This window comes from Aotus nancymaae, unplaced genomic scaffold (genome assembly GCF_030222135.1).
Source record: "Aotus nancymaae isolate 86718 unplaced genomic scaffold, 86718_ANA_hifiasm-v0.15.2.pri h1tg000002l, whole genome shotgun sequence".
Taxonomy (NCBI): domain Eukaryota; kingdom Metazoa; phylum Chordata; class Mammalia; order Primates; family Aotidae; genus Aotus; species Aotus nancymaae.
In genome coordinates, this window is record NW_026988413.1 from 21,520,418 (window position 1) to 21,546,943 (window position 26,526).

General features: G+C 46.9%; 1 protein-coding gene across 1 annotated transcript; it reads left to right on the forward strand.

The window, feature by feature from the left end:
- Positions 1-1,648: 1,648 nt before the first annotated feature.
- Positions 1,649-17,958, forward strand: FAM180A (family with sequence similarity 180 member A). Its single transcript, XM_012465725.2, has 3 exons — positions 1,649-1,974; positions 14,763-14,863; positions 16,986-17,958. The coding sequence occupies exons 1-3, from the start codon at positions 1,899-1,901 to the stop codon at positions 17,328-17,330; spliced, it is 522 nt and encodes a 173-aa protein (XP_012321148.1). The 5' UTR covers positions 1,649-1,898; the 3' UTR covers positions 17,331-17,958.
- Positions 17,959-26,526: the final 8,568 nt, after the last annotated feature.

The following is a 26,526-nucleotide window of genomic DNA, read 5'->3' on the forward strand; positions in this document are numbered from 1 at the left end:
TAATCCCAGCACTTTGAAAGGCCAAGGCAGGAGGATCACCTGAGGTCAGGAGGTCGAGACCAGCCTGACCAACATGGTGAAACCCCATCTCTACTAAAAATACAAAAAATTAGCCAGGTATGGTGGTACACACCCATAATCCCAGCTACTCAGGAGGCTGAGGCAGGAGAATCACTTCAACCAGGAGGTGGATGTTGTGGTGAGCCAAGATCGTGCCATTGCACTCCAGCCTGGGTGACAGAGCAAGACTCTGTCTCAAAAAGAAAAAGGAAAGAAAAAAAATGTTAAGTGACATTTGCAATTCACATTACATTTCTGTTGGAGAGTGCTGCTGGCTAGTGCCCTAACCTCCTAGCTCAGTGTACGCATTAAATCAGTTAATGCAAGGAGGGCATCTAGCACTCTGCCCGAAACAAATTAAGCACCTAATAGCTACTGTTAATATTAGTGAAAGTACTGGTTTTCAGGTGTAGTCCAGTATTTTATTTTTCCAAACAACTGGGTTTTTAAAATTTATTTTTTTTAGAGAAAGTTTCTCTCTCTGTCACCCAGGCTGGAGTAAAGTGTTGTTATCATAGCTCACTGCAGCCTTGAACCCCTGGGCTTAAACGATCCTCCGCCTCAGCCACCTGAGTAACTAGGACTACAAGCACATGCCACCATGCCCAGCTAATTTTTTCATTTTTTTGTAGAGATGGGTTCTATTTTGCCTAGGTTGGTCTTGAACTTCTGGCCTCAAGCAGTTCCCCCACTTTGGCCTCTCAGATTGTTGAGATTATAGGCATGAAGCACCATGCCTGGCTCCCAAATAACTTCTTATAACAGAGAAGAGAGGCGCTCTGATTGCAGTAGTGTAGAACTTGGAGGCGGCCTCTCAAGGAGCCCTTTAGCCCTCGGCACCACCTCAACCAACCGGAAAACCCATAGGATGATGTAATCTTTAAATGTCCTTCAAGTTTTAGCGGTCCCTGTCTATCATTTCAGAGAAGTTGAGGAAGCAGTATGGGAACGAATTAGGGGTCGATGGCAGTATATTACAATGGTTATGGAAAAACACTCCCTTTTTGCTTGGGAAAATCAAAGTGGTTTGTTCTCAGGTCTAGGCACAGCCCAGAAACGGGAGCATCACGGATGTGAGTTGGGGGTCCTCTGTGGGCTCCTGGATCATTACCTATGCACCTTCACATGGACAACACCAATGTACCATGTCACCTCTCCACTTCAGCTCAGTCACAACCTGCCAACTTCCCACGTACCCAGGACCTGGGCAGACCACACACAGGCTCTAGGTGCCAATATCCTAGTCAAGCCCCAGGGCCAGGCAACAGTGACACTCAGCCCAGGCACCACAGTGATTTTGCTGTCCTGAAGGCAACTTTAGGCTCAACCAGCCCCGGTCTCTGCCAGGCAGGCTCCCAATTCTGCCTCCAGCCCTCGCCCCTGGCTCTGGTATCGTATGTGTGGACAGGGAGAGCAGCCAACTCTTCGCCGGGCTCTCTAACAAGTTCCGCGGATCTGTTTGTTAAAGAAAAATTCCAGTGGGTGCATCCAACACATGGAACTCAAGTACAGAAATTATATTTATCCACCCTACTGCCAAGGAGATCACATGCCCCGTGAGTCACTCCAGATGTGCTCAAAAACAGTCTCTCTCTGTGGAAGCCCAGTCCCCCAATCCCAGAGAGAGTCAAATGAAGAGAGGTACCGACTCCTGTCCCACCCAGGACGCAACCTTCAGCCTGCAGCCTTCTGAGGCAAAGTAGGCATTCCTGCACATCTGCAAAAGGAAGGGAGAGAAGCACTTCATCATCTCACTGGGAAGAACGGCACGGGCATACCTGCAGCCACTGGGGTTCCATTGGGCTTGAGAATCAATTTTTCATCTTTCGAAGGACAAGATGCGTTGGAAGACATTGCTGCTTCTGCTGTTGTATTACAATGCTCAGGCTTCTGTGTGCCACAGGTGGAGCAGGGGTGAGTTGCTTTTTATTCATTTGTTTGTTTGATGCTCATTATTTTTTCTTAAATGCAATTCAAAATTTGGAGGGAAGGACATTAGGAGCCCCGCACTCTTCCTTTATCTAATCTGTCAATTGCTTGATGCTTCTTGACATGTTCCCACTTCTTAGAGGGTGATGGGGAAACGACACTGGAAAATTCAAAGCCCCTGAGGGAACTAGGTCAAGGCGGAGAACCCAGAGAGCACCCCTTTCTGGCATCCCAGAGAGAACGCATTTCTGCTTCATAGAAAGTAGAATTCATTTCTTCAAGTGCCCCCACCACCTGCAGCAGTTGAGCCAGATCGTCTGAAGAGCAGGTGCTGAGGTCTGCTGCTAAAATGATGGAGTAATGGGGGCTGGGATGCCAAAGGCCTGCTCCCTGGGGGAACCAAAGCAGAGGCTCTGTAGGACATTGCCTCCTCACCAGGAAGGGACACATCTCTGCAGCCAGGCAGAGGTGGGCAGGTGAGGAGAGCAACCCATTTCCCTCTGTGTGCATGCTCCGCTGCTCCCACCAGCCCCATCACCTCCTCACAAAGAGAAGGGGCTCAGCAAAGGCTGTTCTCTCATCACTGACTTCCCTCCCTTCATGATGTAGTTCCTCAGAGCTGGATGGCATCTTTTCTCCATTTCCCTGGGACTGGCTCTGCTTGGTAGACACCGGGAGCACTTCAGACTAGAGTTTATCAGTGTTAGGAAAGGAGGGACCCACAGCACTGCCCACTCTTCACCAATATGAACGGAAACCTTTCCACTCTCTAAAGTCAACTGAGTTCACTCTCCTAGAAAGAACTGCAAGAAGGGGCTTCTTCAAGTCAGGCCAGTCGGTGTTTCCAGAGATGCAAAATTGGAAGACAACTGGCATGGTGGCATGGACGCGCCTCCTGCTTGCTTCTCAACGACAGTGTCGGGGAAGGAAGGAGTGCCAGGAGTGGGGACAGAGCAGCACAAGAGAAGGATCTGGAATGGGAGGGAGGTGAAAGCCACTGTACTTATTTTGGGTTTTATTTCCTCATAGTTAACCTAATATCAGGTTAAGCCTGATAAGAGGGACTTATATCTCTAACAGGGATATAAGTCTTTTGATCTGGGCTGTGAAGTGATCATTGCCCAGAAGCAAATAATACAGCATTCTCCATTTTTCTCATAACATTTGCATACATGTGCATATACACACATGTACACCCCTCCCTTTTCTTTTTTTTATTTTAATTTTTAATTTCTGTGGTTATATAATAGGTGTACATATTTCTGGGGCCCATGAGATGTTTTGATACAGGCATGCAATGCATAGTAATCTCATCATGGGAGATGGGGTATCCATCACCACAAGCATTTAGCTTTTGTGTTACAAACAATCAAATGATACTCTTTTAGTAATTTTTATTTTCTATTTTATTTATTTATTGAGATGGAGTCTCACTCTGTTGCCCAGGCTGGAGTGCAGTGGTGCAATCTTGGCTCACTGCAACCTCTGCCTCCCAGGTTCAAGCCATTCTAATGCCTCAGCCTCTCAAGTAGCTGGAATTACAGGCATGCACCACCACGCCTGGCTAATTTTTGTATTTTTAGTAGAGATGAGGTTTCACCATATTGGCCAGACTGGTCTCGAACTCCTAACCACAACTGATCCGCTCACCTCAGCCTCCCAAAGTGCTGGGATTACAGGCGTGAGCCACCGCGCCCGGTCCTCTTTTAGTTATTTTTAAACGTACAATTAAATTATTATTGACTATAGTCACCCTGTTGTCACACCTCCCTCTTCATGATGTGCATAAACTTTGGGGTAGTACTTGGAAGTAAAGAGCAAAGAGATCTTGGAGTTGGGTTTTGTCACTCCCCTCTTTATCACACAGGATTTGCCTCTTACACGTGATAATAAGGCCCACTCTTCCTAATGCACAGGATGTTAGAAAGCTAGAAGGAATTATCTGACTTGCAATATGGCTTGTAAACATGAGAACCACATCATGAGCTACTCTGCAAGAGACCTGATTTAAGTTCCATCTCTGTTTGGCAGTGTGATCTCAGACAAGTCTCTTAACCTCTCTGAGCTTTAGTTCACTAACAGGTGACATTAACATCCGTCACATCAATAAAACTTACCCTCATAATGTTACTGTGAGGGTCATATTCAAAAATATAGATGAAAATGTTTTGTAAATGACAAAGTACAATATAAATATTAGCTACTACCTACCAGTTTTTGAAAAATAAAAATTTTTCACTAAAGGAAGTTTGAGGCTCTTAGGGGAATCTACAGCAATATTCTGGGAGCAAGTCCTCTGGCCCACGTTCTTCCGCATCGGGAAAGGTCTGCCGCCAGTGAGGTCACGATCCACAGACTCAAAGCCAGCCTATCTTGAGGCCACGATGAGGCAGCGGATGTGAAGTGCTAGATTAACGGCTCAGAGTCAACAAATGATATGGAGGTCCTCCAACCATCATCAAATGTCTTCCACGTAGTGGATTTTTTTTTCGTTTTTAACATTTTTTTCTAATTATAAAAGAAACACAGAATTCTTGCCATCTTTTTTTTTTTTTTTAAGACAGAATAGGAGTTACACCCAAATGATTAACAGTTTTTCCAGATACATTATTCATTTCACCTTCATCCTTACCCCACCCTGACTCGAGCCCCAATTCAAAGTATTCCCTTTGGAAACAGTCTTAGGGCAATCTCTTCTGGGGATTTTCCTCTTCTACCCCCTGCCCTTCGGCCCCCAACTCCTTCATCACCCCACTTCCATCCCCCCACCCTCCTGCTCCAATATGTAGAAATGTAGGCGTAAACCCACAGGCAATATACACCTTGCTGTCAGGACAGCCTTTTTCCTACCATCCTCCCAGCCTTTCTCTAAGCGCTCTCTAGGATTCCACCCTGGGAGGCAGCTTTCCATGCCAGGATCCAGGATCACCCGTTCCAGCCCCACCAGCTTGATTAAGACCAAATGACTCACCTGTGGCCAAGCCCGGAAAGCCACATCTAAACACACACACACAAACACACACACACACACACACACACACACACAGGTGGCCCACATCCTAGCACATACCAGGTCCTGCCAGGGCAACACTGAAATGGGGAGCACTAGCCAGACTTGAAAAAGAAATATGCATCTATTAATGAATATGGATATCTATGCTTTTGTTGAATACATGCAAATTATGTTTTAGGTAGTTTAATAGAGCAGCCCTTCCATTTTTTGGTGGAACTTACGTGATTTTCAGGTGTCCATTTTAGGGTTGTGTGTGTCCTCAGTCACGAATGTTCCACGAGGGAAGGGCCTGTGGTTGGTACTTAGTAAGTACTCACTGACTGCCGGGCATGGTGGTGCATGCTTGTAAATTCCAGTGACTTAGGGGACTGAGAGGGCAGGAGTTCGAGACCAGCCTGGAAACACAGTGAGACCCCCATCTCTTAAAAAAATTAAAGTTAAAAAAAAAATTAGCTGAGCATAGTAGCATATGCCTGTAGTCCCAGCCACTCAGAAGGTTAAGGCAGTAGGATCACTTCAGCCCAGGAGGTGAAAGGCAGAGAGCTATGATTGCACCACCGCACTCCAGCCTGGATGACAGAGCAAGACCCTGTGTTCAAAAGGAAAATTGTCTTAAGTATTCACTGCCCGAGTGCCCCATACAGAGCCATTTCCTCGCTCCACAGTAACTCCGTGAGGCAGGTGCCATCCTGATCATTTACAGGTAAGAAAACTGGAGGGCAAGGCAAGAAATGAAGTGCCCCAGTTCCCCCAGCTGCAAGGGCAGGGTTGGGTTTGATCCCCCAGGTCCATCAGCCGTCAGAGTGTCCCGTCCTCATTCATCTGCTCTCCATATTTCTCCATCCACCATGGGCCACTCACCTGCTCCTGGCAGCTCCAGGCTCCCCCTGCCTGGTGGAGCTTTCCAGCAAGAGGAGCTGGCTGTCAGAGCTGTTTCGGGAGCTCTCCCAGAGGACCCCCACGCACAGGGCCGAGACCCTGTCTCTCTCAGAATAGTAGTGTGTTTCCAGAGGGCTGGCCCAGGAGCCAAAAAGTAGATGACATCAGTCAGCTCTGGCAAAAGATCTTTTACAAACGAGAGTCTTTCCTTTCCACACCCACTGTCCTTTCCATCAAGTTGCTTCAACTGATTCATTAAAAATACAGTTGTAGTTTGGCTTGAGATGCTCTGCAGCTTGAATCCTTTCCAGCCAGTCTTTGCCACAAATGCTACACACAGTTCGGTAGAAAGCGTGGTTAGCCTGAATCCTGGGCTACTGAACATATTGGAGTAATGGGAGGAAAGAAGAAGAAAGAGACTTTTAACCCAGATTACAAAAAGTCAAAGAGAAGGTCAGACTCCCAAAGGCAGGCTACTCCACTGGAGTGCCTCTGGCTGTTTGTCTAGGCAAGAAAGCTTTGAAGGGCTAAGGTGTGGGGAGGTAGGGGCCACCCCTCACTGAGATAAATTTAAAAAATAGCTTCTTCCAGGACCAAACAGGGACTCCTCAGGGATAAGGAGAGGGTGTGGTGGAGATCGAAGTCAACATCTACTTTCTGATCATTAGCCAAGACTGAAAACTGCAAATAAACTCCAGATTCACCCTATTAGAGAAAGAAGGATTTGGGGCCGGGCGCAGTGGCTCACACCTGTAATCCCAGCACTTTTTGAGGCTAAGGTGGGTGGATCATGAGGTCAGGAGATCGAGACCAGCCTTACCAACGTGGTGAAATCCTGTATCTACTAAAAATACAAAAATTAGCTGGGCGTGGTGGCACGTGCCTATAATCCCAGCTACTCAGGAGGCTGAGGCAGGAGAATCGCTTAAACCCGGGGGGCGGAGGTTACGATGAGCTGAGATCGCGCCACTGCACTCCAGCCTGGGTGAACATAGTGAGACTCCGTCTCAAAAAAAAAGAAAAAGAAGGATTTTGAAAAGAATAGAGCTTAGTGATGAGGGCAGGTGATGTGTTCCTATGGGATTATTTATTCATTTGACAAGCAGGAAGGGGCATGATGCCAGGCACTGGGAATATAACAGTGAACCAAACAGACAAAATCCCGTATCCTCTAGTGAGGGGAAACAGGCAGCAAATGTATTTATATTTTAAAATAGGTGATTGTTGGATGATAATAAAGTAGGGACACAAGCTAGTGAGTACAGACGGTTGTAATTTTAAATATAGTCACCACAAAGAGCGCTTTTCTCCAGCCACATTCAGGTGTACCAGTGTGGGTGTGAAACAGGTAGAGCCCGGATTGTGCTTTTGCCAAGCGATTGCAAAGGAACAATAAGGGGCCAGGCGTGGTGGCTCACACCTGTAATCCCAGCACTTTGGGAGGCTGAGGCAGGCAGATCACTTAAGGTCAGGAGTTCGAGATCAGCCTGGCCAACATGGTGAACAACCCCGTCTCTACTGAAAAAAAATACAAAATTAGCTGGGCATGGTAGCATGCACCTGTAGTCTCAGCTACTCAGGAGGCTGAGGCACAAGAATTGCATGCACCTGGGAGCCGAGATTGTACCACTGCACTCCAGTGTGGGCAACAGAGCAAGACTCTTGTCTCCAATAAAAAAAAGGAACAAGGAGAGAGAAAAGGATAATCGATGCAGGAGAGTGATCCTAAAAGTACTCCTTTGACCTTGTATGTCACATTATTATAAGTCAAGTCAGAGTTTTAAAAAATATGTGTGATCCATTTAAGAATACGTTTTGGCCGAGCACAGTGGCTTACACCTGTAATCCCAGCACTTTGGGAGGCCAAGGCGGGCAGATCACGAGGTCAGGAGTTCGATACCAGCCTGGCCAAAATGGAAAAACCCCATCTCTACTAAAAATACAAAAATTAGCCAGGTGAGGTGGCAGGCACCTGTAATCCCAGCTACGCAGGAGGCTGAGGCAGGAGAATTGCTTGAACCAGGAGGCGGAGGTTGCAGTGAGCCAAGATCATGCCATTGCACTCCAGCCTGGGTAACAAGAGCAAGACTCAGTCTCTCTCTCTCTCTCTCTCTCTCTCTCTCTCTCCCCCCCTCTCTCTATATATAGATATATATAGATACACATTTTTATATCAAATGCATGCATTCATTCATAACTAACTACCATTTATCCTTTCTGTAGTTATTCAGAACTGAAGAATGCCCAGTCTCTGTGCAAAGGTACCTACAAAAAGATTGCACTGTTCACCTTATTAGTGAGATTGGGTTTTGGAACCTCGGAGATCTGGATTTTTTTTTTTTTTGAGGCAGAGTCTCGCTCTGTCACCCAGGAATGCAGTGCCACGACCTCAGCTCACTGCAACCTCTGCCTACCATGTTCAAGCGATTCTCCTGCCTCAGCCTCCTGAGTAGCTGGAATTATAGGTGCCCGCCACCACGCCCAGCTAATTTTTGTATTTTTAATAGAGGTGGGGTTTCACCATGTTGGCCAGGATGGTCTCGATCTCTTGACCTTGTGTTTCGCCCGCCTCGGCCTCCCAAAGTGCTGGGATTACAGGCGTGAGCCACCATGCCTTGCCAGAGATCTAGATTTTAATCCCAGCCCTACCTCAAATAAATTGGATGGCCTAGGACAATTTTCTTAACCTCCGAGTTTCTTCATCTATAAAATGGAAAGTTACTATTTACCTCACAAGGTACTTATGGACAGCACAATGCACACAGTGAGTGCCCGTAGCTATGACATTATTATGTCTGAGCCCAACATGTTAAAAGCTTTAGTCTGAGGTTGAGAGGTATCTCTCAGCAGAAGACACAGACAGAACACGCTATAACACATGAATCATGAACTCTGGATCCAGTTCCTGGACTAACTTAGTCCATGTGCATGACCTTTAGCAAGTGAGTCACTTGTTCTATGCTGGTCGGTCCCATGTATCCTAGATGTTCATTTGTCCAGGGAGTCGAGGGGGAGCTGAGCAGCCCTTGGTCTCCCCACCCCGCCGCCAGCCTGTGCGGCCGACTTCCATACAAGCAGACCATTGAGTCTCAGGGTCCCTAGGACAGACACAGCGAGTAGCCCTCATGGACATATTGACATCCTGAAGGAATTTACGTCCTGGACAGTGGGCTGGGCGGGGAGCATGGAATGGAGAAGAAAGTAAACAGATGGGCTCAATTTTGCACAAGCAAAAGATGCACAAAGTCCGTGCTTCTGACAAACATCTCAGCAGCCTTCTTGTCTGAGGTTCAGCGCTCAGGCAGCACCGGGGAGGCGTGGGGTCCTCCTGCCGGTCTCTGCTCTCCCCATCCCCCTCTCAGAGGAGGTGCCGTTGCTAATGGGCATCCAGGGAGGAGCACTCAGGCCTCCCTCCCACCAGCCTGGCAAAGCCTGGGCTGCCCGGAGCACTTTACTCACAGCTCACAGGGAGCAGGGAGCTGAACTTAAAGCGACTTCCATAAGTTTGAAAGACGGGACAGAAGGGAGAGGAAGAAAAACCCAGCAAAGCCCTGAAAATTCTCCAAGGCTGTTGTTTTGTTTTTTTTACTACCTAGTTTATGTTTTTTTTAAATAATTCCGAAACATATCCCAAGACTATACCCAGAGCTCTGCATTACGCACACACAGAGGCAAAGCAGAGGCTGCACGCAGCCCATTCGTGCCCTCCCAGGGCCTGGCAACCCTGATGAAACTCTTCAGGGTGGTGTGCAGCAAGCTGCAGAACGTGAAGCCTGGATGCAGAAAGCACCAGGAGACAGAGACACGGTGGGGGTCCCAGGAAAGGCTTCCTGGGGAAACAGGATTTTCTGAAATGTAGAGACGACTCTGGTTTCCAGCTTTGCACATACACATCTTGGAGTTTGCCAGCCCTTGTTTCAGCCATCAGCATTTCTAGCGGGGTACAGCCTTCGTCATTATGAACAAGAACATCTTGGAGTGACCATACATTGGGAAATTTTACCTCTGTGTTTTGACATGGATCAGCTGGAGCTATTTCTCACCCACCTCACCTCCAGCCTCTTCAGTGGAGATAAGTTTATTCTCTCTAGGTCTTGCCTCCCACAGGGAGTCAGATCTTAGCCACTGAGGTGTCTACCCTAGAGCTGACTGCCCTCCAGCAGCCTAAGGGGCAGAACCGTCCCTACCCCCGCCCGATGCACAAGGTCAAAACAGCCACGCCACGGAAATGTGAGGGGCAGCTCTGCCAGGGCTGGTGGACCAGTACAAGGGTGGGGGTGAGGAAGGGAGGGAGAGAGACCCATCTTTAAGATTCCTGTGCTTCCCACACATATATTCTAAGTTTTTACTTTTTAAATGAATTGGTAAGACCTCTTTTTTTACCTTCTAGATATTGATCCTTCTCAGTTACATTAGAAATGCTTTCTTCATTTGCTTGGCTTTTTTTTTTTCTTTTGAGATAGGGTCTCACTCTGTTGCCCAGTCTGGTCTCAAAGAGTACAGTGGCTGATCACAGCTCACTGCAGCCTTGACTTCCCAGACCCAATTGATCCTCCTGCCTCAGCCTCCCAAGTAGCTGGGGCCATAAGCATGTGCCACCATGCCCAGCTAATTTCCTTTATTTTTAGTAGAAACAGTTCTCACTATGTTGCCCAGGCTGGTCTCAAACTCCTGGGTTCAAGTGATCTGCCCACCTCACCCTCCCAAATTTCTGGGATTACAAATGTAAGCCACCATGCCTGACTCACACATACATTCTAAAGCAATAGCCATCCTCCTTGTCTGAAGGCTGAAGCTATTTCTAAGTCTCCACCAAATTATGTTATTGTTCAGTAGGAGACCAAAAGCTATTGGAAATGACAACGCTTCCATTATCAAGCCAGCTTTAAGTCAGGAAGTATTTTCTTCTTGGCTCTCTGAGAACTAGGGGGGTCCACCTGGGGTGAGCATGTTAAAGGCATGTTGCTGTTCACAGGGCAACAACCGAGTGAAGAAAGTCCAGGCCTCAGATCATGAATAACTTCCAGGCAGGCAGCCACAGGCTGGCTGTGATTATAGCAAGCAGAAAGCACTCCACACCTCCACACCCTGACAATCCCTCCCTACCTCCTTCATCTGCTGGGAGTGAGGGGTGTGTGTGTGTGTGTGTGTGTGTGTGTGTGTGTGTGTGTGTGTGTGTGTTTAAGGGAACAATACCTTTAATTTGCAATAAAAGATAAATTCTAGCAGAATTAAAGAAGTCAAGTCCCTCTTAGCTCCTATCCTGAGACGGGGGTTTAATCTACCTGCTTTCTTCCTGGTTGGAATAAAGAGCATAAAGAAAGAAACAGGCCACACCTTGATCCTGGACCAGCTCATCTCATGCCAAGGAGAAAGCAGAGACAAAGTCTGTGCCCTCTTTGTGCCTGCTCTTCTTAACCTCCAAGAACATGATGACCTTGGTCTCTTCAGATGACCTCGTAAGGCCCCAAAAGATAGGAAAATGCTCTGAATTGTTTTATGGTAGAAAGACACCATTGGCCTGCCTACAATGTGGATAACAGAGATCTGGCGACTCACTGGAGCCTGTGAGCTGGAAAAAGTCCCAGTGCCTACATTTCACTCCCAGAGATGCCCATAAATTGGCCTGGAGTGTGGTCTTGGGCATTTGGGTTTCTAAAAGTGCCCAGATGAATCTAATGTCTAGTCAAGGCTGGGAACCACTGGTCTAACCAGAGAGCTGCCACACAGCCTAGGGTCAGCGTCTTCTGTACAATTTCAGGTCAAACTCACTCTGACTGGACGGTGGTTCTCAACGTTGGCTGTCATTAGAAGCACTTAGGAAGTTTTCCGAAATCGTAATGTGTTCAGTGCACTCTGGTTCAACTAAATCAGAACTCTGGAGCCAGGTGCAAGAAATCATTCTGGTGACTCTAACAGTGTTAACTAGTGGAGTCACAGACACCTCGCTCTCCTGAGTTCCACCTGAAACTACGGGCACTGGCAATGGATAAGCAGAGGCAAAGGCTTCCTCAAGCCCTAAAATCTATGATTCTGTGGGAAACTGACTCTCTTCTGGCAAAGAGTATAAACTGCTGAAATGCTGGGCTAGGGAATACTGCCATGGAGTTCATAGCTCCTTCCCCGGGGATGGCCTGGCAAAGCAGAGCTGGTCACTCTGCTGGTCGAGGCAAACTTTAGTGCAGGGATTTGGTCACCAACAGCTATGTCTGGTGCACACCCAGAAGCCTGCCAGAGGTACAGAAATATAAAACCATATCTATCCCAGCCCTTGAGGAACTTGTGGTATTGATCATAAATCAGTTACTGAGAAAGCTGTTTACAGCAATACTATAATACATCCATCAGGCTTTTCTGGGACAAGGCAGATCCTTACCAGTGAGGTCAGTGAGCTTTTTCAGAAAAGTTCCTTTTTTTTTTTTTTGAGACGGAGTCTCACTCTGTCACCAGACTGTAATGCACTGACGCCATCTTGGCTCACTGCAACCTCTACCTACCAGGTTCAAGTGATTCTCCTGCCTCAGCCTCCCAAGTAGCTGGGACTACAGGCGTGTGCCACCACGCCCAGATAATTTTTGCATTTTCAGTAGAGACAGGGATGCACCACTTTGGCCAGGATGGTCTCGATCTCTTGACCTCGTGATCCACCTGCCTCCACCTCCCAAAGTCCTGGGATTACAGGCGTGAGCCCCCATGCCTGGACAAATTCCTTTAAGTTAAAGATGTTTCCCTTTTTAAAATCACTTCTGATGGAAATCCTTCTAAAATGCTTTTTTTTTTTTTTTTTTTTGAGATGGAGTCTCGCTCTGTTGCCCAGGCTGGAGTGCAGTAGCATGATCTTGGCTCACTGCAAGCTCCACCTCCCAGGTTCAAGGACTTCTCCTACCTCAGCCTCCCAAGTAGCTGGGATTACAGGAACACACCACCATGCCCAGCTAATTTTTGTATTTTTAGTAAAGATGCAGTTTAACCATGTTGACCAGGCTGGTCTCAAACTCATAGCCTCATGTGATACACCCACCTCAGCCTCCCAAAGTGCTGGGATTACAGGCATGAACCACTACACCCAGCCTTCCTTCTTTAACTGAGTACACTGAATATAATTTGACCTTTTCTCAATGGCTCAAGGGCACCATTATCAACTAGCAGAGCTCATTTATGATTAAGCAAAATATGCTTGCATAACTTCAGGGGTTGCCAACACCTTGCAGTCTCCAATTTTTACAGTTACTTCCCCAGTTTTCTGGTAGATCACAATCAAGTGTCTTAAAGAAGCTGCACCTTTTTCTATCAGCTGGCAAAGGGCTTACCGATCATTTCTGCACAGTGCCTGCTCCCCAGAGGGGCTGTGGAAGTGATCGGGGCTATTTGCTCCTGCCCTGGTGTGGTCCTGGAGAACTGCAATTTATAATGATCGTTCCTATACCTCTGATGTTCTGTCTTCTGCCTCACTTGTCCCAGTCAGTACCTAATTCTTGCTGTCCTGTGTACCTCTAGTAGCCATTCGTCTTCCTCCAGCTACCACTTCTACCTGCAACCACTGGGGAACAGCACTGTCAAGTCACTGACTTTATATGAAATGCATTTCTAAATCAGCCAGTCCCAGCCAGGCGCAGTGGCTCATGCCTGAAATCCCAGTACTTTGGGAGGCCAAGCAGTCGGATCACTTGAGGTCAGGAGTTCGAGACCAGCCTAGCCAACACAGTGAAACCCTGTCTCTACTAAAAATAAAAAATTAGCCAGGTTCGTGGTGGTGCATGCCTGTAATCCCAGCTACTCAGGAGGCTGAGGCAGGAGAATCACTTGAAGCCAGGAAGCAGAGGTTGCAGTGAGCTGAGATCGCGCCACTGCACTCCAGACTAGGTGACAGAGCAAGACTCCATCACAAAAAAAAAAAAAAAAAAAAATCAGCCAACCCTTGAGTGAAGCCCTGAGCTTGACCCCACAATGATGCCCTAGGTCCAAGGGCCAAGGTCTTGTATAGCTCTCTTCCTTTATTTCGTCACCTATGTTCAGATTCTTGGCAGCTATATTTTGGATGGCTGGGGTAGCCAGAAGCCTGATCTTCTGATTAAAAGGGCAGTGAATCAACATAAACCAGCACTTCATACTGATAAAGTGCCAAGATGGGGCAGTGCTATTAGGGAACAGTGTTTTCAGGGAACTCACTTACTGAATTTGAGGTTTTTTGTTTGTTCACTCATTTCTGCTTTGCTTTATTTCTTTGGTTTAATATAAATTCCCTAGGGCATGCGTAACCCCAGGCATATAGATTTTGTAAAACTTTCTCAGATGGCTTTTTTTTTTCTTTTTCTTTTCTCTTCTCACTTTCTCTGATGGTTCTGATGAGCAACCAGTTTTTAAGCCACTGGTCTGACATGCCTGAGAGTGTTCTGGGACACACCAGGGGAGTGTGTCACCTCTCACCTCTCTCCACACTCTATGACCACCACCACTTTCAAGTCAGTCCTGTTTTTTGTTTGCTTGCCTGTTCTGAGATGGAGTATCGCTCTGTTGCCCAGGCTGGAGTGCAATGGCTTAATCTCAGCTCACTGTAACCTTCACCACCCGAGTTCAAGTGATTCTCCTGTCTCAGCCTCCTAAGTAGCTGGGACTACAGGTGCCCACCACTATGCCCAGCTAATTTTTTGTATTTTTAGTAGAGACAGGTTTTCGCCATGTTGGCCAGGCTAGTCTCAAACTCCTGACCTCAGGTAATCCACCTACCTCAGCCTCCCAAAGTGCTGGGATTACAGGTGTGAGCCACCGTACACCCAAGTCAGTCCAATTTTAAGACTCCTTGTCTACCCTCAAGGTGGATCAGAGGGAGAAGGTCAGGGTACACACAGCAGCCAGAAGCTCACTGTTTTCTTTCTTTCAGCCATGCTCTTCCCTGCTGCCCACCGGCCAAAGAGGTCCTCATCACTGCCATTGAACCCAGTCCTGCAGACCTCCCTGGAGGAGGTGGAGCTGCTCTACGAGGTAGGCAGAGGGGAATGCGCTCAATCCAAGTCACCCAAAAGGCACTGCACTTCCTCTATCATTTTTAGAAAAGAAGTGACCTGAGCCCCTGATCATGAGTGACCGCTGCTGTGGTAGAGAATAGCCTAATTTGTAGAGGTTATAGAATCCTGCTCATTCAAAGATATTCCTCATACCTTCTCTCTTTCCCACAACCTATAACAGAGAATGATGGCATTAGGAGTTCAGTTCAGTTTAAACTAAAAATTAGGTTTGGACTGCAGGCGTTATTCCTGGGACCCAGGCACCAGAGTGCAACAATATTCCCAAGCAAAGGCCTTGAGGCAGGACGCACCAGGAAATGCCAAGCTATTGTCTGGGTGCAGCCATGTCTCCAAGGCCCTGCATGCTGTGACAGCAATGCTGTCTGGCTGAGCTGCCAGCCCAGCTGGGTTTCTGGAAGCCAGGGACCACCCTGTAGGCTCTCTTCTTCTACCTCTTACCCTGCATCACTGAGACCCCACTCCTCCTCCAAACCACAGAGTCAATTTTCTGAGGCCACCCAGATTGGTTCAGTGTTGTGATCCCAGGCTCAAGATCTGAGCTTTAGTCCTGGCTCTGTCACCCATCCACTGTGCCACCTTGCATAAGCCACCGTTTCTCTCTGGGCCTGACTCTCCTTAACTGTTAAGTGAGAGAATTCAACTATGCTGTCCAAAGTTCCCCTCCAGCTTTGACATCCTCTGACTCCATGCACTAGGGCTCTCTGGTTAAGAAAGAGACAGCAGGGCCAGGTGTGGTGGCTCATGCCTGTTGTTGGAAACAGATCTTGGTGCAGCAAAGAAAAATTAGCACTGAGACAAAGGATCTCTCAGCAAAGCAGTATTCACTTCCTGCACTGAGGGAAGGGTACCCTCGCTGGCCATCTTGCCACAAGAGTGCAATGAACAAAGGAAAAGCAGACATATTTATTCGTTATACATTTGGGGTTGCCCTTACTGCTGCATCTCATCTCCATTGGTTGGAGCCAGACCTCACAATCTAAACTAAAACACGATTGGCTAATAACTTAAAACTTTTTAAAACAGGTAAGGGGCATAGGCTGTGAGCTGGGACATGCCTGTGAGCACATCCAGCACAGATATCTCCGTTAAAGTACAAGGACATAGAATATACTATGTGACTGTAAGCATGGCATGTCTAATAGCTACATAGGATATGGCTTAGCTAAGAGTTATCAGAAAACTTATTTTTTAACAAGAAGGGAAACTTTGAAGAGAAACTTTTCTACTTCCCGCACCTGTAATCCCAGCACTTTGGGAGGCCGAGGCCAGTGGATCACCTGAGGTCAGGAATTCAAGACCAGCCTGGCCAACATGGTGAAACCCTGTCTCTACTAAAAATACGAAAATTAGCCAGGTGTAGTGGTGCAGACTTGTAATCCCAGCTACTTGGGAGGTTGAGGCAGGAGAATCACTTGAACCCAGGAGGCAGAGGTTGCAGTAAACAGAGATTGTGCCACTGCACTCCAGCCTAGACGACAGAGTGAGACTCCATCTCAAAAAAATTTTAAAAAAAAATGAAAATCAGCAATTTTATGACCTTTATGTCTGAACTCTTCTTTTTTGAAAGCTGGTTTAACACAGAAGGGAAACAAGAAGGGGCCCACAGCCCAGTCCAGCCACACCCTGTCTTTGAATAGAAAAAGCAAGCTAATCAGAGTCTCCCAGCTTCCGCCTTAAAATTATCCGAAATAGTTGATGCTTTAGATGATCTTTGTTGGGTGGGAGAAAGAAAGGGAAGAAGGAATTTATCCAGGACACTAAAAACTATAATTAGTCCCTTAAACACTGGTTTTGAACCAGGTATTGTATTAGCTTCGTCCCTATTTGTCTTATTTACCTCTCACAATATCCAAGTGAAGTAGATGTTGTTACTGATCATTTACACAGAAGGAAAGGGAGGCTCAGAGAAGTTAAGTAACTCATCCAAGTTTACACAGCAAGTGAGAAAGTCAGAACGGAAACTCAGGTCTCATGGGTTCCAAAGCTCTTCTAGCAGCTGCCCCCCTAAGGGAAGGTGCGTGTTAATGAATCAACCGTGCCTTACTTCATGTCTCTGCACATCCCGCATTTCTCACCAGTTCCTGCTGGCCGAACTTGAGATCAGCCCTGACCTGCAGATCTCTATCAAGGACGAGGAGCTGGCCTCCTTGCGGAAGGCCTCGGACTTCCACACCATCTGCAACAACGTCATCCCCAAAAGCATCCCAGACATCCGCCGGCTCAGCGCCAGCCTCTCTAGCCACCCTGGCATCCTCAAGAAAGAAGACTTTGAAAGGACAGTGCTGACCCTGGCCTACACGGCCTATCGCACAGCCCTGTCCCAAGGCTATCAGAAGGACATCTGGGCCCAGTCCCTCATTAGCCTCTTCCAGGCCCTGAGGCACGACTTGATGCGCTCCTCACAGCCCGGAGTGACTCCCTGAGAGACTGGCCCACACCAGGGCCTTGGAGCAGGGACCAGCACAGTCATCCAGAAAGTCTTCATTCTCTACTCCATTTACAGAGACCAGCAACAGAACACATACCGCCGACAAGAGCAGCAGAGATCAAATCAGAGTAACCCCGATGCTCTTTTCTCCTTGTAGTTTCCTGGAAGACACATCTGATTCATGCCATCATGTGACTGGGCTGGAAGAAACGGCTGGAGTGGTCATTCAAAATGCCTCCACGGGCAGAATGATTTGCCTGTGGCAGACAGAAGTCTGATATGCTTCAACCCAGAGCAGTGGTCACACACACTCCAGAGTGAGGACAGGCCGGGCACGGCGGCTCACGCCTGTAATCCCAGCACTTTGGGAGGCTGAGACGGGAGGATTATTTGAGGTCAGGTGTTCAAGACCAGCCTGGGCAACACAGTGAAACCCTGTCTCTACTAAAATCACAAAAATTAGCCGGACGTGGTGGCATGTGCCTGTAATCCCAGCTACTCGGTAGACTGAGGCGGGAGAATCAGTTGAACCCGGGAGGTGAAGGTTGCAGTGAGCTGAGATCGTGCCACTACACTCCAGCCTGGACAACAGAATGAGAGTCTGTCTCAAAAAAAAAAAAAAAAAAAAAGTGAGGACTGAGCTAAAGGAGACATCATGGCAGAAAGATGGGCAAGATGGGGGACAGATTCCTTCGGTGCTAAGTGACTAGGGTGCTGGGTGAAATAAACAATTTTCCAGAGGTTCTATAGTAAATATAAAGAAACTAGAGCTATGCCCAAATATATATATTATTTGCAAAGGATATACTTCTTGACTTTTCCAAAAGCTGAAGAAGAATCCGTTAGAAAATCAGTAATTTTGTGATCTTAATTTAATAACTCTTCTCTTTTGAAAGCTGGCTTAACACAGAAGAGAAACCAGGGGCCCGCAGCCCAGCCCAGCCAGACCTTATCTCTGAATAGAAAAACCAAGCTAGTGCAGAAAGAGTCTCCCAATGAACAAGATGGCATCAACGCCCATGCCTGTCCGTCTTCACGCAAAAATAATTAAGCATCATCAGAGAACTAAATGATCCAAATAAAAATGATTTTCAGGTGACAGAATTCTACCCTTTCAAATGCCAAAACTTTCCTTTTAGAGATATTGACTCGATGTCAATTTAAACTAATATACAAATCGCCTTAAGTTTTTGTTAGTATACGATCATCATTTAAACTTTTTTTTTTCTTTGAGATGGAGTCTTGCTCTGTCATCCTGGCTGGAGAGCAGTAGCACTATCTCAGCTCACTGCAGCATTCACCTCCCAGGTTCAAGTGAGTCTCCTGCCTCAGCCTCCAAAGTAGCTGGGACTACAGGCACACGCCACCACACCTGGCTAATTTTTGTACTTTTAATAGAGACAGTTTTTTGCTATGTTAGCCAGGCTGCTCTCAAACTTCTGGCCTCAAGTGATCCACCTGCCTCAGGCTCCCAAAGTGCTGGGATTACAGGCGCGAGCCATTGCACCTGGCCATATTATCATTTAAATATTCTAATGAAGGAGTTGGATGAGATAATCTCTAAGACTCATATATATAAAGTTTTTACAATCGTTTAAATGTGAGATACTAGAAGGAGAGCACCTGGTTGTAAGAAGTCTGCTCAACTGTTTGTACCAACCCTGAGAGGTCCCAGACTGCTCATTCTGTGTCCGGTTCTGAGTTTTTCTGCTGCCTCCCTCGCTGTCAGGCTATTAGAGCATATTTTTCCTTGTTGCCAATATAACTTGTCCTTCACAGTCTGTTCTTTCTTAGCTGGCTGTTGCCTAAAAACTAAGATAGCCAGGCTTGTTATAATTCTAAGTTAAATAAGAGTTAATAGATGAAGGCCTCTGCTAGGGTCAAGTGTCTGGGTCCTAATAAGGATTTCTCATTAGCTCATAGATCCTTCTGGCTTCTCTTAAGTTTACAGTTGGGTTCTGCAAACTAAAGCCGCCACAAGTCTGATCTTTGAATGAGTGATGTATGGGGCTAAATTTGATTCCAAAGTGGGTATTTAATAATCGTCATTTGATAATGATGAAGTCTGGATGCAAATGAGCTGTGCCTAGCAGCACGAGTCGTATGATCTTTTTGGAGGAATATTAGGATACAGGAAGAAAGTATTCTTCATCAGAGAAAAACAGCTTTGCATCCTAATATTCTCAGGCTCAGAAGATTAGTAAGTCTCAGTCTCTCTCATTCCCCCATTATACCGCTCTTTTACCTCCTCCAAATGCAGATTCTGATACATGCTTTTTTTGTTCAATCTTCCTCTTTCTAAATGTACATGTTTTCTCTGACACAGTCACTCTGCTTTGTATCTGTTTTTTGATGCATCTCCAAGTCTCTTCTGCTTGACTGGTACTCTATCTATCTCTGTGGGCCCATACTCTAACACTCACTGTCTGTCAGTCTTCTCTGGGTATCACTACCTAAATAAAACAAAGGTCAGTGTACAGACAGCGTTGGGATTGCCCAGAGGCAGATACACATGGTAGCCTACCTTCGCTGTTTGTACTTTTCCTAGATGTCGAGTCAGGAGTGAACTCAGTCCCTAGACACTGTGCAATACCCTGACAGTCAGTCTTGTAACCCGCCCTGAGGAGGCTCCACTGATCTGAGAGCTTTCTTGTACTCAGAATCATCAGATGGAAAGGCCCACCCTTGTAGTCCCTGGCCACCATGTTATTATATAGATGGCTGCTCCCAGTAGTAAGAAATCCATGAATGGGGGGATGGTTCCCAGGACCATTGGTACCGATGGTATTTCATTCATTCAGCAACAAAAAATTAAAGGGACTTATTCACAAATTGGGGCCTAAATTTCTGCGGCAATTGATGGCTGAAAAAAATAGGAAAAAGAAGGACATGACCTTTTTAAAGACAAATGAAGACTTCATTTTCAGTAACTAGAATCTTTACAACTATTTTAATCTGAATACAGATAATTGTTTACTCACAGGGAGTTTTATAACAATGACTTCATTGACATGCAGAGTCAAATATTATGCTCACCACCATCAGCCAAAAAAACAAACCTGTTCTTTGCCCAAGGAGCAGTAGAAACAGAGACTGGACAAACAGGGTCTCCTATTTTGCCTCATTAGTGCCACACTCTCCACAACTACAGTCACGAAGGGGTCACAGTTTGTTATATTTACTAATAGAATAATATGGGAGTGTGATATTTGCAGTGGAAACTTGCCCATGACTTATGAAACCATTTCTGCTGACACATTTTAGGATTTAAAAACTTTGTGAGTTTTTTCATTTTGTTTCTGTTTTTGAGACAGTCTTGCTCTGTTGCCCAGGCTGGAGTGCAGTGAAGCCTCTGCCTCCAGGGTTCAAGCGATTCTCCCACCTCAGCCTCCCAAGTAGCTGGGACCGTAGGCACATGTCACCATGCCTCGCTAATTTTTTTTTTTTTTTTTGTATTTTTAGCAAAGACAAGGTTTCACCATATTGGCCAGGCTGGTCTCAAACTCCTGACCTCAAGTGATCCACCTGCCTCGGCATCCCAAAGTGCTGGGATTACAGGTGTGAGCCACCGCTCCCGACCCAGGATCTAAAAACTTTCTAAGTTTCCTCATTCGTTGGCATCCTCACAGCTATCTCCAATGTCACTCAAGAGACATCAACAAACATTTAACTGCTGAAACCTTCGTTGCTCTGTCACCTGACCTTGACTCTAACAAATCAGTCAAAAGTATTTCTGCAGGTCAAATGGCCTAAAATTAAATGCTTGTTAAATGACTTTTCAACACCCCTTACTTTCCTAATATATTTTAATATCTTACTTTTTTATTGTGGTAAAAAATACATCACATAAAATTTACCATCTTAACCTTTTTTTTTTTTTTTTGAGACAGAGTCTCACTCTGTCATCAGGCTGGAGTGCAGTGGCACAATCTTGACTCACTGCAACTTCTGCCTCCCGGGTTCAAGTGATTCTCCTGCCTCAGCCTCCAGAGTAGCTGGGACTATAGGCATGCACCACCACACCCACGCCCAGCTAACTTTTGTATTTTTAATAGAGACAGGTTTCACCATGTTGGCCAGGATGATCTCGATCTCCTGACCTCATGATCCACTCACCTCAGCCTCCCAAAGTGCTGGGATTACAGGCATGAGCCACCGCGCCCGGCCCATCTTAACCATTTTTAAGCATATAGTACAGCAGTGTTAACTCCAGGCATGTTGTTATACAACAGACCCCCGGGACTTTCTTGTCTTGTAAAACTGAAGCTCTATACCCACTGAACAATTCCCCTTTGCCCCTTCCCCCTGCCTGCCCCTAGCTCTTGGCACCATTATTGTGCTTTCTGTTTTTAAGAGTCTGACTACTTAAGATACCTCATACAAGTGGGATCTGGCTTACATTCCTTGAGCATTGTATCCTGGAAACGTGTTTCCTTCCTCTGAAAAAGGGGTAGAGTTCTGAAGGAGAACTACTGGTCTTATTGTATCACTTGCTGTACCTATTTTTATTTAACGAATATTCATCTATGGTATAATAAAAATGTCATGAACGAGGTGCTCACTGGAATCTTTGTTATCTCCGCGTATCTCACCGAGGAATTTGAAGTGGTTCATGGGTTTAACAGTGGGTGTTGACTTCCACAGCTGCTTATAATTATCCGGTGTCTTTAATGTTTGCGACCAAAACATCACACATGTGGTATTGTTCATTCTGAGTTTCAAAATCATAACCAAAAAAAAAAATGAGGCCAGAAGGTAGCAAATACAGTAGTCAGTCTTTAACATGCATTTGAAGAGTTGAGTCATCTTAGCCCATCCTACGATGGCAAGATAATTTCAAAGGGGACCCGGGCTGTCCACAGTTGCACCTGCCTTAAAAGTCAAGAAGAACTTGTTTTTTGGGTCACTTTAGCCTGGGGATCATTTCCCAGTAGTATAGCTGCAGATCTTGGAACGCCATTCCTGTGTTGTGTGAATTCAAGACAACGTGGGTTTTAGAACCCTTTGACTTGCTTAGCATCTCCCAGATCAAGGTAAGGTAATGTTGCCAAGAACCACTACTTACAGAATGTTTGGGCTTTTGCTTTTGCTTTTCTTCCTTGCCCGAAATCCACATGTCCGCTCTGAGAAAAGAAGCTAACAACTTCTTCCAGTCTGTAAGCAGGAGAAATTCCAGAGTCCAACTGCTAAGACCTCGTCCCTGAACTTGTCAACTTCTTCCCTGCCCTCTCACCTCCTCCTTTTGAACCAGCCAAAGAAGGTCTTTCGTTTCTTTTTCAAAGAGTCTCAGAGAGGAGCATTTGAGCACCTACTTTAGCCAGAAAGACCACTGACATCTGGGCATGAGACTGGCATCTAGAATTTGCCAGGGAGGCAGCCATACTTCCCAAAAGATCTGGGGTCTTTCTCACAGGCTCATACCCTCTGCTGGCCTAGACCCCTTATATTCTCCCCTGGTGCCGAGGCAAACTATCTTTGCCAGCAGGGAAGCCTGAAAGGCTTAATTTTGTACACTCTGGGGAAAATTCTCCAGAAGTAATGTTGCATTTTCTCCCTGCCACCAGGCACATTCCCTTCCTAAGGTCTAGATCAGCGGGTGGCCCTCCCAGCGAAAGCTCTGTGTCCTATGATCCGAAACAATAAAGCTGTGCTTGGGTAAGTGAGATTATGTTTACGATGATGGTCATCACTCCAGCCCTAGGATGTTTGAGAAACAAAAATAAGCTTAGCAGGCTGCCTAGGTTCTGCGGAATCAGCAGGCCCCTGCTGTGACCAATCAAGAACGGCCGTGGGGAGAGAAATTGACTCATTCTTTTCAATTTGCTGATTGGCTTTGAGGAGTGGGCCGAGCTACTGCCTCTGTCCCGGCTTCCCATTGGTGGATGAAAGTTAAAGGTGGGCCTCCAGCAAGTTTTTGTCCTTTGATAAAAAGGAATGTCTTGGGGACTTTCCTTTTCTGCTTTGGAGGCCCAGGCTCAAGGCAAATTATAAGTAGGGAACCAATTTGAAGGAAAGACATGTGAATAGAGTTAAGGTACCAGGTCCTGGGAGCGACCAGCAGCCCCCACCGAAGTCCTCACGCACCTCTGACAAGCTCGGGTGCTTGTTTTAAGGAAAGGGGCTACTAGATTCTTACCAACAGCGAGCCCGGGTAGGAGATGAAACAGGATGACCTCCCCAAAATAGGTCATCCGAGGAAGGAAAACTGATGGAGAGCACAATATACCCTGAGCATTTTTAATGTTTTTAAGCTTTTAAATGATTTCTTCAAGGCCGAGCAGCAGCAGCAAAGGTGTGGTTTAATGGATTAAGAGGGCTTTTGCTGACACCTAGAATGAAGTTACTCTATTACTAATCAAGCCGAGAGGAGGCCCACTATGCCCCCGTTTACCATCCTTTCCCAGTTCCTTTTTGCTGGTCATAAAACGATGCTCATCAATCCCACCTAAAGCAGAAGGCCGGGAACCCAGCCTCTTGTAGAAACAGCGAGGGTATAACTGCCCTCCCGTTCTGCCCCCAAGACGAAAGAGGACTCTTGGAAGCCAAGAAAGGTTTAAGAAGTCTCTCTGGACAGAGAGCAGTGCCTAGGGAGGAAGTCTTTCGCCGGCAGAGCGGGGTCCAAGGACGAGCTGGAGAGGACAGAGGCGCGATGGGCCTGCTGCAGGTCCTGCTCCGAGCCCGGAAGCTGCTGCTGGTTGTCTGCGTCCCGCTCCTGCTGCTGCCTCTGCCCATCCTCCACCCCAGCAGCGTGAGTACCGACCTGCGCCCTCCTGCCGGGGTCGGGGATCAGTGGGAGGGCAAAGAGGGGAGGTCGGTGGGGGACATGGGGTGCTCAGGCAGTCCCTCAAAATGGCTTGTGGTGGGTTTAAAGAAATGGAAGTGTTTTTCTGGAGGAAACCAAGATACCTTCTTCCTGTCATGTTCATTCCCTAGCCCAGTCCCAGTCCCCCAGATCCCATGGCCCCCAACCAGGGGTCAGGACAGAGTAGGGGCCTTGGCAGAAGTGACTGATGGGTATTGCACCAAGCAGCAGGCCAGTCCGCCCCAGCCACGAGGGCCAGAGACACCCAAGCAAAGAACATAGTGCATCTGTGTTTGTCGGGAGTCCACCTGAGACCCTGGTTATCTGAGAGCCCCTGGAGACACAGGGAGAGCTCCCAATACTGGCACTAAGGAGAAGGCTGGGGGCGGAAGGGAACCGGGGAGCCTATCCGAGGTCTGTGGTCGCGTCCTGGTGGGCTTCCATGACCACAGTTGAAGCTCTAATCCCTAAGGCTCCTATCAACTTCAGGGAATGAATGTTTAGAGAAGGAATGGAAGCAGAGTTTGGCAAGCTGCCCTGGTCCCATGCACGTGGCCTTGAATTATTTGTGTCTTCTGTGTTTTCTTCCCTGTGCTCTTGAAGGACAGACACAAAGTGACACGATAAAAAAGAGATAAGAACCCCCAAGCTCTAGCCCATGACCTCATTCTTCACCCGGTTTGTGCGAACGAAGGAACCCAAGCTCTGGCTCCACAATCAGCTTGCCTGTCACACCCTCCCCGTGGTCACCTGCTTCCCTTCCCTCCACTGTTCTCTTCTGTGACAGGCTTGTCCCTTTCCCCCAGCTGGCACTGCCCTGGAGACTTTAGGAAAAAAGCTAAAACATGTTAATCACGTTTGTAGGAGAGGGAGCACTTCTTCCACTCCACTCTGTAAGTAACTTGGTAACCAAGATTAAGTTGAAAAGTTAAACAGAGGGGATTAGGATAGTTCTTCTTAAAAACAAACTGGCTTAAATCTTTCATAGAATAAATACCCCAGAGTGCCAGGGAGACGCTGATTAAAACTGGGCTGGGATTAGCAGACAGTGATTGCTGCTGACATTTTTCCCGGACTGTACCCTAGTCAATTTTCTGCTTTGTCTAAATGGGCCTGATTTTTTTCCTTTTTGTGGCTTTTTCTTTCCTTCAATGTCAGGTTGATATAAGGGACTGTTACCAAGAGACATATTAGCCTCCTCTCCAAAGCAGTATCAGGAATGTCTCATACATCCTTGTTGAGTCAGCCTCATCTTTGGGGACCTTGGCCACCGCCCACAGAAGGCACAGACTAGGTGCCCAGCAGGTAGAGTGTCTTTCATCCATCTGTCACCATTTGCATCAAGCTTTTTTTTTTTTTTGTAGACGCAGAGTCTCACTCTGTCACCCAGTCTGGAGTGAGTGGCACAACCATAGCTCACTACAGCCTTGAACTCCTGTGCCTCAGCCTCCAGGTAGCTGGGACTACAGGCAAGCAAGCACCACCATTTGCAGCTTTTTTTTTTTTTTTTTTGTAGAAATGGGGCATCTTACTATGTTGCCCAGGCTGGTCTCAAACTCCTGGCCTGAAGTGATCCTCCCACCTCAGCCTCCCAAAGTGCTGAGATTATGTGTGAGCCCCTGTGCCTGGCCTGCATCAAAATTTTAGATGCTGATATTTAATCCTTAAAATTCCAAACGGATTTGCTTGCTCTGGGCTGGAGTTTAGAGCAGTGGTGGCATACCTGGACAGGAGCTCCTGGCCTGCAGTTTGGATGGTTTTTCTAAGCAACAAGCCTCAGCTCCATTTTAGGAGTCAAAATGACCTTCCCCCCTTTTCTTGCCCAGCTCTCTAAAACTAGAGGTCCAGACGCTATTTATCATGTTATAGAAGAGGGTACAAGAGGGGCATCCATAACTAAGCCCTTCCTCAGTGCCCCCAGTGGGATAAAAGTTGCACCTCAACCGCCCAAGCTAAATTTTTTTAAAAGGCCCCACCAGTCACTGATGATAGCAGATAAACAGACTTCAACCTCCTTCCTGTGAAGTCGGGGTGGGATATCATTGGGGAGGTCAAACTGCATGGAAAATGAGCCATTCCATGCCTAAGTTAGTAGCAGACTAGGAAATGTCCTACATAGAAAAATGCCACTTTCAAACTCTTTACTTGTAAACAGGAGCCAAAAAATAGTAGATAGCACTGTCCCTTGAAGACATTGTCTCAATACTCACCAATCCCCAACCCCTACACACCTGCTGACAAGGAACCAGTGGTATTAATAAGGAGCCTGGGGGTTGCAGAATATTCTCTCCAGAAGATGCAAGAGACTGATAGCCAGCAGAGAAGTCCAGTGCAGTTCAGCCCACGTGAAGCGAGCTACCTGCTAGGCATGGGATAGGCGCTGGGGACA

What these genes read in the sequence shown, in the direction of transcription:
- FAM180A (XM_012465725.2), top strand. Translation starts at nt 1,899, where the DNA reads ATGCGTTGGAAGACATTGCTGCTTCTGCTGTTGTATTACAATGCTCAG. An exon ending in GTGCCACAGGTGGAGCAGGG is followed by an intron (nt 1,975 to 14,762) that starts GTGAGTTGCTTT and finishes TCTTTCTTTCAG; the next exon opens with CCATGCTCTTCCCTGCTGCC. An exon ending in AGGTGGAGCTGCTCTACGAG is followed by an intron (nt 14,864 to 16,985) that starts GTAGGCAGAGGG and finishes ATTTCTCACCAG; the next exon opens with TTCCTGCTGGCCGAACTTGA.